This window comes from Bufo gargarizans, chromosome 4 (genome assembly GCF_014858855.1).
Source record: "Bufo gargarizans isolate SCDJY-AF-19 chromosome 4, ASM1485885v1, whole genome shotgun sequence".
Lineage (NCBI taxonomy): Eukaryota > Metazoa > Chordata > Amphibia > Anura > Bufonidae > Bufo > Bufo gargarizans.
In genome coordinates, this window is record NC_058083.1 from 158,851,226 (window position 1) to 158,866,628 (window position 15,403).

At 48.2% G+C, this 15,403-nt stretch overlaps 1 protein-coding gene across 2 annotated transcripts in view; it reads left to right on the plus strand.

The window, feature by feature from the left end:
* The window catches only part of NMD3 (NMD3 ribosome export adaptor), a 44,387-nt gene extending 39,345 nt beyond the window's left edge, over nt 1-5,042 (plus strand). For both annotated transcript variants that reach the window (XM_044291057.1, XM_044291056.1), the window contains exons 14-16: nt 1,860-1,966; nt 3,606-3,676; nt 4,725-5,042. In XM_044291057.1, the coding sequence (XP_044146992.1) occupies nt 1,860-1,966; nt 3,606-3,676; nt 4,725-4,858 (312 nt within the window). In that variant the 3' untranslated portion in view covers nt 4,859-5,042. The remainder of the gene's footprint in view (nt 1-1,859; nt 1,967-3,605; nt 3,677-4,724) is intronic.
* The last annotated feature ends 10,361 nt before the right edge of the window (nt 5,043-15,403 follow it).

Below are 15,403 nucleotides of genomic sequence, written 5' to 3' on the forward strand. Positions count from 1 at the left end.
GTCAAGTCCGTGGCTCTCAGTGACTGCCAAGGTGAAGACAGAAGCAGTTTACTACCGCTACTGCCTTCTCCTTTCCATAGTACATGGTACAATGAGGCTCAGCGCTGGGCAGTGAACACCAGAGTCAGCCATGCTGCTTCCTCTATAGGATGATTTCCAGGTGTCAAAAAAGTGTTTGTGTGGAATAAAACAAAATAGAAATTAGAGGGAAAAAAAAAAAAACAGCAGCGCCAACTGAAAACATCGTAATAATTGTGTTCACGAGAAACAATGCCTATTATATATCAAACTGGCTGACATATAATAGGGAACCTATTTTATAATAATGATTTTTGAAAAGAAAAAAAATATCTATTTTAAATTTTTATTATTCATATTTTTTTTTTTTACGTTTTTCACTGTGAACGTAGCTGTGTAGCTCCGATGCTAGCTTCCAGTGCCAGAGCTGCTCTGAATCAGCTGGTTGCCTGGGGTGTTTGACCCCCAACTGGCCTATACTGAGGAAAGGCTATCATGCAATACCCCATTTAAGACCTGGTCATTGCGGGGTTAAGTAAGAATGCTTACCATTGAGGTTTGCTGCAGAAAACCATAAACTGCAGTATACACTCGGATGGCAGCATTGTGGGTGTAAGGGTATGACCACATGGGGATGTATTTCACAGTGGATTTTGCCCTATATGTTGCAGGTCCATTTACGCTGCAGATTATTTTTTGCAGCAGATTTCTTACAATCTCATCCACTTTGCTGCTACGGTAAAATGCTGTGGATTTGCTGCACACAAGTCTGCGCAGCATGTGCTTCCTGTGTGGGCGCACTCTAATAGTTTATCAGAATGGTGTTTCAAGTAAGGGCTCTTTCACACCTGCGTTCTTGTCTTCCGGCATAGAGTTCCGTTGTCGGGGCTCTATGCCGGAAGAATCCTGATCAGTTTTATCCTAATGCATTCTGAATGGAGTGAAATCCGTTCAGGATGCATCAGGATGTCTTCAGTTCCGGAACGGAACGTTTTTTGGCCAGAGAAAATACCGCAGCATGCTGCGCTTTTTGCTCCGGCCAAAAATCCTGAAGACTTGCCGCAAGGCCGGATCCGGAATTAATGCCCATTGAAAGGCATTGATCCGGATCCGGCCTTAAGCTAAACGTCGTTTTGGCGCATTGCCGTCTTTAAATGCTTTCAGTACACTTGCGTTTTTCCGGATCCGGCGTGTAATTCCGGCAAGCGGAGTACACGCCGGATCCGGACAACGCAAGTGTGAAAGAGGCCTAAATACCTTAGAGACTGTTAACAGCTTTTTACAAGATTTTAGTTGATTGCAGGATTTGCGCTATGTTTACTGCTAAGTCATGGGAAGCTGAGAATTGGGGGGAAAGCAATATCTGCTAATACGATAGCTCGTCGGCAGCGAGTCACACCCCACCAATCTAATATTTGTAAGAAGCACAACTTACAAAACGAGAGCCAGTCACCAAAAATGTATTAATCTTTACTGAGAACATACATTTTTAGGTTAAAACTGAGTTGCACAAAAGATGCAGACAACATCCCGGGATGAGCACCATTTGGGAGGAAATATCACCTAGTAAAGGCCAGCAGCAGACCACCCCATCCCGTACGTCATAAATATGTAAAGTGCACATTGTGATGTCTATAAACTACTGGAGCTAACAACATGTAATAAAGCCGTCAATCCATTACCCGTTATGCCATCCAAACCGGGATGGCGCCAACCCAGAGTTGCGTTTCGATGCTACCTTCATCAGCGTCTTTTCGAACTCCCAGATAGCCCTTTTAATTGCTGCAGGGGAGTGATTGTAGATTGCATTTGATGTATTTTTCTTGTGATCTTTTATCTAGGTTCTAATCAAGAAGAGTTATGACCGTTCCAGACGTCAGCGGCGGAGAAACTGGAAGCTGAAAGAGCTAGAAAGAGAAAAGGAAGGCACGGACACAGATGATGAAAGGTCTGTGTGTAATAACCCTCCATTCAAGCCGCATACTTTTCAGATCAATGGGTCCATTTGTGTACATTTGGCAGATGAACGTTATATAACAGCGCTGCAATTCTGTGCTGTTTACGTCATAAAACGACGTACCCATGCCTTATTATTAACAATTCAGTGAAAGAGAAGTGCTCTTCATTTTTTTGTCAGACTCCTGAGATCTCCTCCTGTGGTTGAACACACGATTGCACATTGTACAGTCACTTGTTTTGTAAAATACAGTGGTGGATGGCACGAGACTGCTGCAGCCACACATCACTAGCAGCAGCCTGAGGAAGGTGACAAAGCGGTGGAGGCAGGAAGGGAAGTTTTATATATATATATATATATATATATATATATATATATATATATATATATATATATATAAAAAAAATTTGGGCTCCAGTAAAAATAAAAAAAAGCTTTAACAACCCCTTTAAGAGCGTACCTCTCCAAAAGTACTGAATAGAACATCTGTGCTTTGTTTCAACTAAACTTGCATCACCGGTGTAAGAAGTATACAGTGCATGCCCTGATGGGACACATTTATTAAAGGGGTATCCTGAGACTTTATAACTGACGACCTATCCTCTGGATTGGTCATTAGTATATGATTGGTGGGGTTTTGACACCCAGAACCCCCGCCGATCAGCTGTTTGAGAAGGGACCAACGCTTCTGTGAGTGCTGCGGCCTTCTCACAGCTTTCCCTAGGCCAGTTCATCGGTCACGTGGCCTAGGCGCAGAATAGGCCTGAAGTGCAATGCCAAACACAGCCACTATACAATGTACGGTGCTGTGCTTGGTAAGCTGCGAGAAGGCCTTGGCACTTACAGGAGCACAGGTGCCTTCTCAAACAGCTGATCGGCGGGGGTCCCGGGGGTCGGACCCCCACTGATCAGATACTGATGACCTATCCTGAGGGTAGATCATCAGTTAAAATCTCTCAGAAAACCCCTTTGAACACTTGGACAACCCCTTTAAGACTGGTATATCATTGTATATGTATTTTATAATGCAAATACACCAGAAAACTGGCATCATTGTATTAGTAAATCTCTCCCAATTCAGCCTACTGGCTGCACTTATGGAGAGAGCCGAAGGCTGGCCATCCCATTGTTGGTTCGCGAAAATGGGGAACCTGATATGGTGTGTTGGAATAGCCCAGCCTTCCAGCAAACATTGTATGGTGTCCATACACCTTCTATTGCTGTTGGCTGGACTCTTGCTCTATTGACACCCTCATACACATACAGGCTCGACTTGTGTGTGTGTGTGTGTGTGTGTGTGTGGGGGGGGGGTTGGTTGATATTCATTGCATCTGATTCGTCACTTCCCAAGGATCATCCGTTGGGGGAGTTTCCCCTACACATTCAGGTGAAAGTAGTCCAATATGTATGGGGGCCTTTAGTTTTGCCCAGATTAAGTTGTGTGGGAAGTGACAGAACCTGACTGGGTGAAGATGTTTAGTTATGTCCTATCCTTTCTAGGTATCTGTATTATTTCATCATTTGTTGTGAAAACTGATTTTTCTTTCTGATTTTTAGGTTTAAGTGTCTGCTAGTGGAACATTTACATGTGTAGTTATTTGTCTGATTATGTGTTTCTTTTTTATATTAGGCAATATCAAGATTTCCTTGAAGATCTAGAGGAAGATGAAGTTTTGCGGAAAAATGTCAACATTTATAAAAGTAAAGGCATTTACAGTACCCAGGACTGCATTCTGATCAGTACTAAAGCTAGCCATACACATTCAGTAGCTGTTGGTCTAATGATAGTTCGACTAACAGATATATTTCCCAATCCCCCATACACAAACATGTATGTGTATTCTATGGGGAGAGTGGAGAAAGCTGCTGCCAGAAACTTCCAGTTGCAGCTTATCTCCTGAGCGAACAGAAGGATTGGGGGAAAAAATTCATTACACTCGCTCCTCTCCCCCGACATGGGAGTCGGGAGCTCCCCACACACATTGTTGGCTAACAATCTCAGCTCCCATTCAAGTGAAGGTAACATAGCGCACCCTGTACACCGTGGGCAGAGCCTTCTGCTTCCTCCTGAAGACAGCTGGTTAGTGGGAGTGCTGGGTGTTGGACACCTACCAATCCGATATTGATGACCTGTCTTGTAGGTAGGTCACCAATATCTACAGGCTGGTAAGATAATTTTTTATGGAAGGTCTCGGGGCAGAACTGTACTTTTTATCAGTTATCTCATTGACGAACACTACAGTCAGCCTCTCGCCAGATGGAAATGCCTGCGTATAGAGAAGAGAGGCTTTGTTTTCCTTGAAGTTGCCACCAGTTAGGCCTGATATGAACTTAAGAGTTGATGTATGTAGACTAGCCAACCAGCGGTAAACTGGGGTCTGCACCTTGTACAAGCATCGTCGTTTTATCTGTATGGCAGTTCGCTGGGACTTCACACAACCTTGTTATCTATAGGAGTTGCAGCCCCACGGTTTGCTGAGTTCTGGGTACATCTAGCCCCATTACAGGGTGCCTTCATAGCCCTGTCTGCACTAGTATACATATGCATCTTATCACTAGACCACCCAGGCATTAACAGGCATTGATTATGAATTGTTTGCACTTATTTCATCTGCTTCTGCACTTCAGCACTTCTGTCTGAGAACTATAGAGAGCCATAAAAGTACTTAACAGTCTGCGTTATGTGCTTTCCCTGGCACTTTTTGGTCTGCTCTGCTTTCGACCTCATGCTGACTTTTTTCCTTTTCAGATGCTAACATCCCAGTAGAGAGTGACACTGATGAGGAAGGAGCTCCCAGAATCAGCCTGGCAGAGATGTTAGAAGATCTTCACATTTCTCCTGATGCCACCGGTGGGGAAGGGGCAGAAATGCTGACAGAATAGACTTGCTTCAAAGCATCCCGCTGGTGCGTTTCATAGGAGAGGATTTAAAATGTGTCCAATTTAATTTTTTCACAATCTAAAACGTGCTCTCAACCATATTTCTCTCTGAACTTGGATTACTGTACACTAAGCTCTTGTGTTTTCCCTTCCAGCTGCCAAATATTAAAATAACGTGTTTAAGCTGTTTGCATTTTTCTGTGCTGACATCTTATAAAGAGCTGAGGAGCACAATTCATATTGCAGGTGTTTGCTGGCAGATTACTACAAAAATATATACGGTAAGAGAACCTCACATGACATCTGAAGGTTCATAGGATACATTTGACATTTTTGGCAACCAGAGACATTTCATTACGTTGGAAAAGGTGGATTCTACTTGAGTTTCCCTTTTCATTGTGATGGAAGTATTAACCTAATACTGACCATGACCTGTACATGTATGCCAGAAGTTTAACGTTTCGGCAGTATACCTAGAGCTTCTCCAGTTCCCAGAGGAGAAGAAAGAAATGGTTTCCCCTCAATGGACCCCGCTACTACGAGGGCTCCAGTGCCCTCAGCAGCACTCTTGGGGTTGGTTAAAGAAAAGGGTCTCCTAAACCGAGGACCTGCTCCAGGGACCTGTCCACCATGACGGGAGCCTGGGTCAGGACCCCATGAATGAGCCTCCGCGCTCGATTGAATGAGTCTGGAGGTCAGTGGGAAAAAAATTTGATCCCCCAGGCCGATGACCACATATGGACTCTTGTACCAAAACTGTCCAAAGACAGCTGTGAATTCATGTCTGTGCTTGCACCTGTTAGGACGAAGCGTTGTTGCATTCATTTCAATGTAAGCAGCTCAGGTGTGTTACTACCCCTTCTCTACTGCTCCTTTTCAGTGCTAGAACCGTCAGAATTTTAGGACACTGTCCATGGAATTGCGAGGACTTGTTAGGCTGAGCAACCATACATAGTACTTTATCACTTCTAACATGACTAATGTATTTTTTTATTGCTATCCTAAAAAAAAATTCAAATTGGAAGTTTTTTCTTAAAAAATCGTAAATCACACAATCCACTCCTAAAGTAAAATTGAATGAAATATTATGCAGCCAGGATTTTATATATTATTGCAATGCAATTTTATTGTTTTATGCTACGGAAAATCTCTTAAAAGGTGATATTACATAATAATGTAATTCTGCAGTAAAGTCTCTTGCAAAATAACATTGCATATGTACGCATGAAGCCATTTTGGAATTGTAACCTTGGGGTGCCCCTACATGGTGCACCCCTTGCTGTGGTATCCATATGTAGATTATTGATAATGGCCAGGCTGCATCACTACTTGCTGTATGAAACACTTGGCGTTAATCCTGCTGTTGGGATTACCTCTTATGGGCACCCTAAGGCTACACCGCAACATTTTTTGTGATGATAGTCAATGGTGTTGCACTGCAACATATTCATGAATGAGGACCTAACCAGAGAGGTCCGACACGTGTAGACAATGTCTTTTTGGATTATGGATTTTATCTGCACCATGTGATATTTAATAAAGATTGTCACTTTTTGGAGAAGCTGGACCTATTCACTATTTTTATTTTTCATTTTACCGCTGTGGAGCTGCCATTTCCAGTTCCTAAGTGGCGTCCTTTCAGGTGAGCGCAGCCACTACTGCTTTGTTTTTGCATGTCCGATTTTTATATCGGATCCTATTACTTAGCCCCACCATAAGGGTGTAGGCTGAGGTGTAGTCAAATGATTGGGACTGTAAACTAACTGTTCACGTGGACTCTCCAGAAATAGAAATGTTATTTGTAGGAGATATTCTTACTGTAAGTGGTTCTTTTCTACTCACCAGGAAACCAGGTTTATAGTTGCTGTGTCAGATAGATCTCGCCATACGCTTACATACTATCTCTAAAGCAATTTTCTTTTCTGTTATTGAGGGGCTCAATTTACTCCTCAGTCTGATATATAAGAGGTTCTGGTTCAGCTTGAGACAACTGACTGTTTAACCTTTAATCACATCTGCCAATTGCAAAGCTGGTTATAGATCTATCAATAGATGATGAACTTGGGGTTTCGTGACCCACATCACTGATTTCTGGCCCTTAAATCTTCCCTGACCGTCAATGTGCTCAGAAGTATGAACATCAGCGCCTGTCATGTAATGCAGCCACTAGATGGCAGTCATGGTCAGGATTTCCTACATAAAAATATATCTTTTTCTTTGGCATCCCTTTTAATAATAACCCGCGCTCTGTTCTGCCACCTTCAACTTAGTAGAGTCCCAAATGCTTTGCGAATTGTAATAAATGTCCTGATCGGTTGTTGAGTTAGTCGCCACATATGCCTTAGCACAAGTCTTCTCCACACTAGTGAGAGAATTGCTCTGTGCCTAATTAGAACATGAACCACCGAGCCGTCAAGTAAGGTAAACTATGAAAAATTACACCTGGCTTCTGCACAAATCATGTCATCTTATCTGGCAGCAGAAATGACGGCATTAGGGGAAAGCGGTGATATTTGGCACTGGACAGTTAATAAGTGGAGCCTTCAAGCTCCAAGATGTAATTTTAACTGTCAGTAAATGTTTCCTCCAATCCCACCGGGTTCCTTGAGCTGCATGTGAACTGTAGGGTTATATGTTGTTTGTGTCAGCAACCTGTAATTACTTACTGTAAATGGGAAAGGTCTGGGTGCAGCTAAATTGCAATTCACAATCTGTTACACTATCCAGAATGACTTGTGATATGACAGCACAACATGTGGTGGTTGGGTGATCCCAGCAGATGACGCCAACACCATATTCAAGACTTGCCTTCATTATTGCTGTCTATTTCACATTGGGTTTGCCTGATTTCTTACCCCTCCAGCATAAAGTGGATAATCTGCAATCTTCATTTCAATGTATTTGAATAGTTTAGGGTCAGGGACAGTGCTATACTTATATAGGAACTGCTACAGGTTTAATGGGGCTTCCCCCACAATTTGGGATGAGCGAATCGACTTTGGATGAAACATCCGAAGTTGATTCGCATAAAACTTCGTTCCAATACTGTACGGAGCAGTTATTGCTTTGCGAAGTTTCGCAAGACTTTGCATAATAACGTCGTAAATTAATTTGTACTGTAAAAAAAACATTTCCCAAACTTGGGTTCGTTTCCAAGGTAACAATTTATGAAGTTATTACGCAAAGTCTTACAAGACTTCACGAAGCAATAACTTTGGCTCATCTGAGCCAATACATTCTAATACTGTACGGAGCTCCTGCTCCTTATAGTATTAGAATTTAGTTTCATGTAAATCAACTTGCGAATGTTTCATCCAAAGTCGATGCGCTCATCTCTACCCACAGTGAACATTTATCAGCTAGCCACAGGACAGGGGATACATGCCTGATTGCTGAGACTGCACCACCGGGACTCCCATTGATCATTAGAGTAGGGGTCCTGAGTCCTGGTTCCTCCACAATACCCGACTGCAGAAAGTAGAACTTGGCTCAATTTAGTGTCTGTAGAGCTGAAACAACACTGCTACCTCCCTTAGGCTACATTCACATGACCGTAGTGTTTTGTGGATCCGCAAAACGCGGATACCGGCCCATGTGGGTTCCGCAACTTGCGGACCGCGCATGCCGCTGCTATCATAGAAATCATAGTTTGGAACAACCGTTCTAGTGACCATGGGGGTCCTAGTGATGGAACCCCAAGCAATTATATACTTATTACCTATCCTATGGTACATGTCCATTGTGGGAAAGCCCCTTTCGGTTACCTAAACACATTTTTTTTTTCCACACTGAAAAACCACATGATACTGTTTTTCCGGATTTTTTTTTTTTTTATAATTCTCCAAAAAAAGGGTTAGGGCTTATTATTGGGGTAGGGCTTATTTTGGCTCCATGAACATATTTTATATAGACACATGGACAGTGTTTATATTAAATATGACTATAACCCCCTCATCCATAGGAATGCACCCATTTACTGCAGTACATGGGTGCATTCCTTATGGATGAAGGGGTTATAGTCATATTTGCCACACATTTTTAATTCTAGTACCGTATAATGCCCCTCAGCTGTCCTTACAGAGAAGCCGCCAGCCCGCCCAACGTGAAAATGAAGGGAAGTGCAGGCTGCCGGCATTATTTAGGATTTAGTGAAGCCGCCAGCCTGCCTGTCAGGTGCTGCTTAGTGTCGCGATGTATGCGGATTCACTGAAGCCTGCGCTGCCCGGCCCGCCCACAGTTTCATGGCACCTCAGAAGCAATTGGTAAGCGCTCCTGAGCTGCTGCAGCCCACACATTTCCCCATCTTCCCTTTATATAAAATAAAATACGGCTGTATCTAGGGCTTATTTCTCGCCCAGTTTCCTTGGGGGACACAGAAGACCTTGGGTATAGCTCATCTCCCTAGGAGGCGTGACACTAAGAAAAAACTGTTAAGCCCCTCCTCCACAGCTATACCCTCAGCCTGGAGAGAGAGGCTGCCAGTTTTAGCTTAGTGTCCAAGGAGGCAAGACACTCCCTGCTACTGCAGGGCTGTTTTCTCCTTGTTTAAATTTTGATTTTTACTTTTTTCTTTTCTTTTTGTTCCAGATCATCAGGGACAACAGAGACGCACTAGACCTCTCTGTTTCTCCCGGGGTTGAGCTGCGCCAGTGCCGGTCATCCGCACTGCTGCCTCCCCCACAGAAGACAAGGTGGATCAGGGCAGCCCAGCTCCCCTACATCCCGCCAGCGCAAGGGTCGCCCGCACGCCAAGTCCCTCTTCCAGCGTCCTGCCACTACGGTGCCAGTAGCTGAAGGGGCGACCCTGCTGGAATGGACCGAGGGTGAAGACGACTATGGTGAGAGAGTGGCTTCTCCAGCCCTACGTCCCCCACCCCCCACCCTGGTCTCCTGCGTGCCTGACCCCCCATACTGGGCCTCTGGACCCTTCGGTCACTGCTGGACCTAGGCTGGCCCCTGGGGTGCTGCGGGGCGACATTCTACTCCTGCTCCCTCTCCTCCCTTCTGGCCCTCATGGGACGTTTTAGCAGCAGAATGCTGAGAATAGGCATTCACTTATCAGCGTCCCTCCTGGGAACGCTGTGCTCGCATCCTCACGGGCACCCAGTCTCAGGGTCCCCCCATCCCCTCACCGATGCGCTGCTCTGGACCGGGGGCTTTTTCCTGACGGCAGTGCTGCTTGGGTTTTTTACTTCCCGGCCTGCTCGGCCGCACCTCCGGCGCTTCTTCCCGGCCTGCTGGGCCGCACCTCCTAGCTGGGCCGCACTCCGGCACTCCTTCCCGGCCCCCGACTGTTCTGGCCTGCGGGGTAGACTCCCGCGGCCGGCATCTGGCTGAGCACGATGCTCCAACGATTCCGGCCGGCCGTCGGCGACTTCCGGTCGGCCGGGCGCCGCAAATTTTGGCCCAGGCTTCGGGCCTACTGGGCCGCATTCCGGCGCTCCACCCGGGCCCCTGACTTCCGGTCCGCGGGGTGGGCTTCCGCGGCCGGTTTGTCCGGGCAGTCCGCTCCGGTTTCCTGTGCGGCCCCGGTCAGAAAATTTAGGCCCCGGCCTCTGTTGAGGGGGCGGGAACTTCTCCGGGCGCGAATCCTTCCCGCCTGGAGGTTCCCCGCCCCCAGGGGATCACGGCGCCGCCTCCTCCTCCCTTCCAGGTTGGTTGGCTGTTAACCCTTCGGGTACCGGCGGCTCCCGATGGGCCTATATGGCTGGCGCCCCTCCCCCCTCTACTTCTATGCTGGGCACCTGTATGGTGGCACTTCTTTCTGCCTCAGTGAGGCTATTTTTTATTTAGAAATGCATAAAATGGTTAACTAATGGATATCTTGTGCGCTGCGCAGGACGCTGCAGCCTTATCTCGGTAGCGCCGCCTGTATGCGTGCTCCTTCCATGAGCAGCATTGTGTCGCACTCCCCGGCTGGTGCATGTTTCCCTTCTAAGTGGTTCTTGCCCTCTCCGGGATACAGCGCTGGCCAAGTGCATGCGCTCTCTTTTTTTCTGTAGGCAGAGTTCGTCACCCTCCAGCTATGGTGCCTGCCATGTGCAGACAACCCCTTCCTAGGCGGGATACTGCACTCTCTCGGGTTGCAGGCTTGCCTGGTGCATGACCCCCCGCTTAGGTGGAATACTGCACTCTCACCGAATACGGTGTTGGCCATGTGCACGAGAACTCTGCACTCATTGGATTCGCTGCAGGCCATGTGCACAACCCCCTTCCATAGGCGGAATGCTGCACTCATTGGATTCGTTGCCGGTCTTGTGCATGTCCTCCTTCCATAGGTGGAATCTGCACTCTCACCAGATACGGTGTTAGTCTGGTGCACGACCCCCTTCCATAGGGGAACGCTGCACTTTCACTGGATTCACTGCCGGCCATGTGCGTGATTCCTTTCCATAGGCGAAACGCTGCACTCACTGGATTTGATACCGGCCATGTGCATGACCCCCTTCCGTAGGCGGAATGCTGCACTCACTGGATTCGCTGACGGTCTTGTGCATGACCCCCTTCCATAGGCGGAATGCTGCACTCACTGGATTCGCTGCCGGTCTTGTGCATGACCCCCTTCCATAGGCGGAATGCTGCACTCACTGGATTCGCTGCCGGTCTTGTGCATGACCCCCTTCCATAGGCGGAATGCTGCACTCACTGGATTGCTGCCGGTCTTGTGCATGACCCCCTTCCAGGGGGGGAGTGCTGCACTCACTGGATTCGCTGCCGGTCTTGTGCATGACCCCCTTCCTTAGGCGGAATACTGCACTTCATTGGTTATGGTGCTGGGCAGCCGGCCATGTGCATAACCCCCTTCCATAGGCGGTATGCTGCATTCTCATTGGATTCGCTGCCGGCCTTGGGCATGCCTTCGTCCCTCAAGCGCCATGCATACGCCCTCACTGACTGGGGTCGTTCTCTCGCTGGTAAGTTGCTGGCCGCGTGCATGACCCCCTTCCATGGTGGGATGCTTGCAACTCACTAAATCCACTGCCGGCCATATACATGTTCCCCCTTCCGTGGGCGGTGTACGGCACTCTTACTGGATTCGCTGCCGGCCATGGGCATGTCTCCTTTCCTCAGGCAACATACACACACTCTCACTGACTGTATTTGTTCTCTCGCCAGTGTGCTGCTGGCCAGGTGCCTGACCCCCATCCATGGCGGGGTGCTCGCATTCTCCCTGGTTGCATTACTGGCCATGGGCATGGCTCCCCCTTCTGGGCAGCATACTGCACTCTCACCAGATACTTTGCTGGCCTCTAAGATGGGTGGAATGCTTGCACTCCCATTGGATGCGGTGCTGGCCTTGTGCGTGACCACCCCTCATTCCATGGGTGGACTTTTTGTGCGCTCACAGGACTCACAACTGTCCTTGTATATGCTGTGCTGGACTTGTACTTGTCCCCATTCATTGGCGGAGTAGTTGTACTCTCACAAAATTCGGTGTTTGGTGGATTATTGCACACTCACTTAATGCTAGGATTACCCTGTGCATGTCCACTTTTCACTAGGTGGACGTCCTGCTGGATGCGGTGTGGCCATGTGCATGGCCCTCTTCTGGGCGGAATATGGTATGTCTTACTTCTCTGAAGTAGGTGCTGGTCTTGGGCATCACCCCCTTGTGGGGCGGGCTTTGCACGCTTGCTGCCCGCAATGTTTGCCAAGTACATTGCCCTCTCTTCTGGGCGGACTGCTTGCGTTCCGTCGCATGCCATACTAGTCCTTTGTGTATGTCCCCCCTTCCGGTTGCACTTTGCACTTCCGTGGATTCTGTGGGACTCTGTGGCTGGCCCTTCTTGCTGTTTGACTATTTCGCAGTGGGCGGACGCTCTTGGGCACTCTGTGCGTTGTTGGGCCGTGTATGCCTTCTCCTTCCGTAGGTGGGTTGGCTTTCTCACTGCTTATGGGGCTGCTTGTACGTATGCCTCCATTCTTCCTGCGACTTGACGTTTTTCTCTTGGGATACGGTGATTGCCGCCGGCCTGGCATTCTTCTCTGAAGAGATCTTTCTGTTCACCTGGCCTGGACGGGCTCTATTGCTCTCTACTGCAGCGAGCTGGGTGGTATCCATTCTCTGTTCAGAGGGTATATTTGGTGTTTCCGTTGTGACGGTATCCACCATATTCGTTGGCCCTTCCGCCTGGGGAGTGTTTGTGGTTCCTAGATGTGTACCCATTAGTTAACCTGTGGCATTGCTTCCCAGCGCAAGCGGTCACATGGTCGAGAGTGCTGTCTCCAGCGTCCCTCGCAGTCTACGTTGGCTCTGGCGGGATTACGGTTCCCTCGCCTGTTGCCTTTCCTCCTCTTGGATGCGTTTTGGTTTGAGTCCTTCCTGTTGGCACCCTCCGTGCTTCAGTTTGTTTTGCTACCAGGTTCTAGCCGCTCTTTTCGAGCAGGTCGCCCAACTTCTCTTGGTTGCTCGATTACCCAGGTCTCAGGGACCTCCACTTTCGATTCGTTAGGGTATTCGCCTTCTGCGAATTGGTGAGCCGGACATCTCGGAGTAGCGGAGTTCTGCTTTTGAGCGGTCCTGTGGCTTCCCTGTTGCCCGCTCCTCCTTGCGGTTGGAGGCTGTCATCCGTCTTCTCGGCTATTTTTCTCTCGACGGCTCTGTTTTGGCTTCTCCGGGGTCAGTTTTACTCCGATGTGGCTTCTGCCCCGGCCAGGCTTCAGGGGCTGTTCCTTCACTGCCCTCCCCCCTGGGGAGACCATGGTTGTTCATATGGATGGTCCCGGTGTTCCTTATGACCTCGTACTGTCTCCATGGTTCACACTGGCTGTACTAGCTGTGTGCCTATTACCGGGTTTGCCGCATTCTGTCCTCCCGCTGGGTGCAGATTACTTTTACCATTCTGGGCGATGGTTCTACTTGGACTTTACCTTCTCGGTAACCTGGCGGGCCTACTTTCTTCTGTCAAGATTACCCTTCAGGCCCCCACTCCGGGACTGTAGAACACCACCTTCTTGTGGTGGCTACAACGACAAGGACTTTAGCCTGACTTGTCCTGGAGTCTGTTGGATACTGGCCGGGTCCCTTTCGGTTCCTTCCGTTTGTCCATCTGCTCCCCCACTCCGCGTGGATTCGGGACGGCGTTGCTCGGGGGCCGACGGGACCAGTTTTCCCGACCTTTTTGCCCGTGTCACTGATTTGCGCTTACTCGCATTGGGTTTCCTCCCGTCTGCCCAGACGAGTCCAGCGAGCACACTAGTGTTAGCTCCCGGCCGTGCTTCGTCCAGGTTCTGTTGTCTGACTTAGGGTCTTCCCTGGGGTTCTTTGGGAAGCTGGTCATTCACCCAATTCTGCCTTTCTCTTCCCATGATTCGGTCTTCTCCAGTCTGGCCTGGACCTGCGACTGGGACTCTGTTACTTGAAGTGTCTGCGGTTTTTTGTTTGGACGTCTCCGACTCTTGTCGACGCTCGGTCTCTTGTTTCCAGGAGGTCCGCGCCAAGGTTAACGGCTCCTGGGTGCTTTCCTCCGCTTTAACCAAATGGCTATTGCTGTGGTTACTGCTCAAGGGCAGGGTTCTGTTTTTTTGGTGTCACCGTTCATTTCACCAGAGCGGTTGGTGCCTCCGGGGCCGGAGGCCTTGGGCTTCAGCCATGTCATTGTGCAGGGTGGCCACGGTCTTCCTTGCACTCTTTACCAGGTTCTCCTGAGTGCGTACTCTGGCTTCGGCGGCGGCTGCTGCCTTGGGCCGCCTGGTTTTTGCAGGCGGCATTTCCTTGCTGCCTTCGGGTGCTTCGCCTTGGTGCTGTGGTCCCTCCCCTCTTGGACTGCTTTTGAACGTCCCAAGGTCTTCTGTGTCCCCCAAGGAAACTGGGCGAGAAAACGAGATTTTTGTATTACTTACCAGTAAAATCTCTTTCTCGCTCTTTCCTTGGGGGACACAGCACCCACCCATTCTTTGGTTTTCTCTGCACGGTTTCCGAGTTGTTTTACCCGTTGGGTAGTTGGCTTGTTGGTTCCACTTTTGGACTTTGCCTTTTTTCACTACTTGGACACGCAACTGGCAGCCTCTCTCTCCAGGCTGAGGGTATAGCTGTGGAGGAGGGGCTTAACAGTTTTTTCTTAGTGTCACGCCTCCTAGGGAGATGAGCTATACCCAAGGTCTTCTGTGTCCCCCAAGGAAAGAGCGAGAAAGAGATTTTACTGATAAGTAATACAAAAATCTCGTTTTTTGGAGTAGGGCTTATATTTTAGGCCTACTCCAAAAACCCAGCAAAATAGCGCTAGGGGCTTATCGGGGTAGGGCTTATTTTCTTGAAACCACGGTAATACAGTACCAGAAAAGTGATGGAGATTTGACAAATCTCATGCACACTTTGCTTTTTTTCTTCCGTGCGCAAACTGACCTGCTTTACGGATTTTGACATCTGAGAATTGATTGTAATCACAGTGGCTCCACCGACCGCGAACTATGGTATTGGTGCTCGCTCCTTGACACACCCACCGTTGATTGAATAGTTACATTTGGAATTAAGTGGGGGGCACTCGGTTATCTGGTGTTGTACATAAACATGCTCTTGAAATTTAATCAAACTTGATTTTATTACTG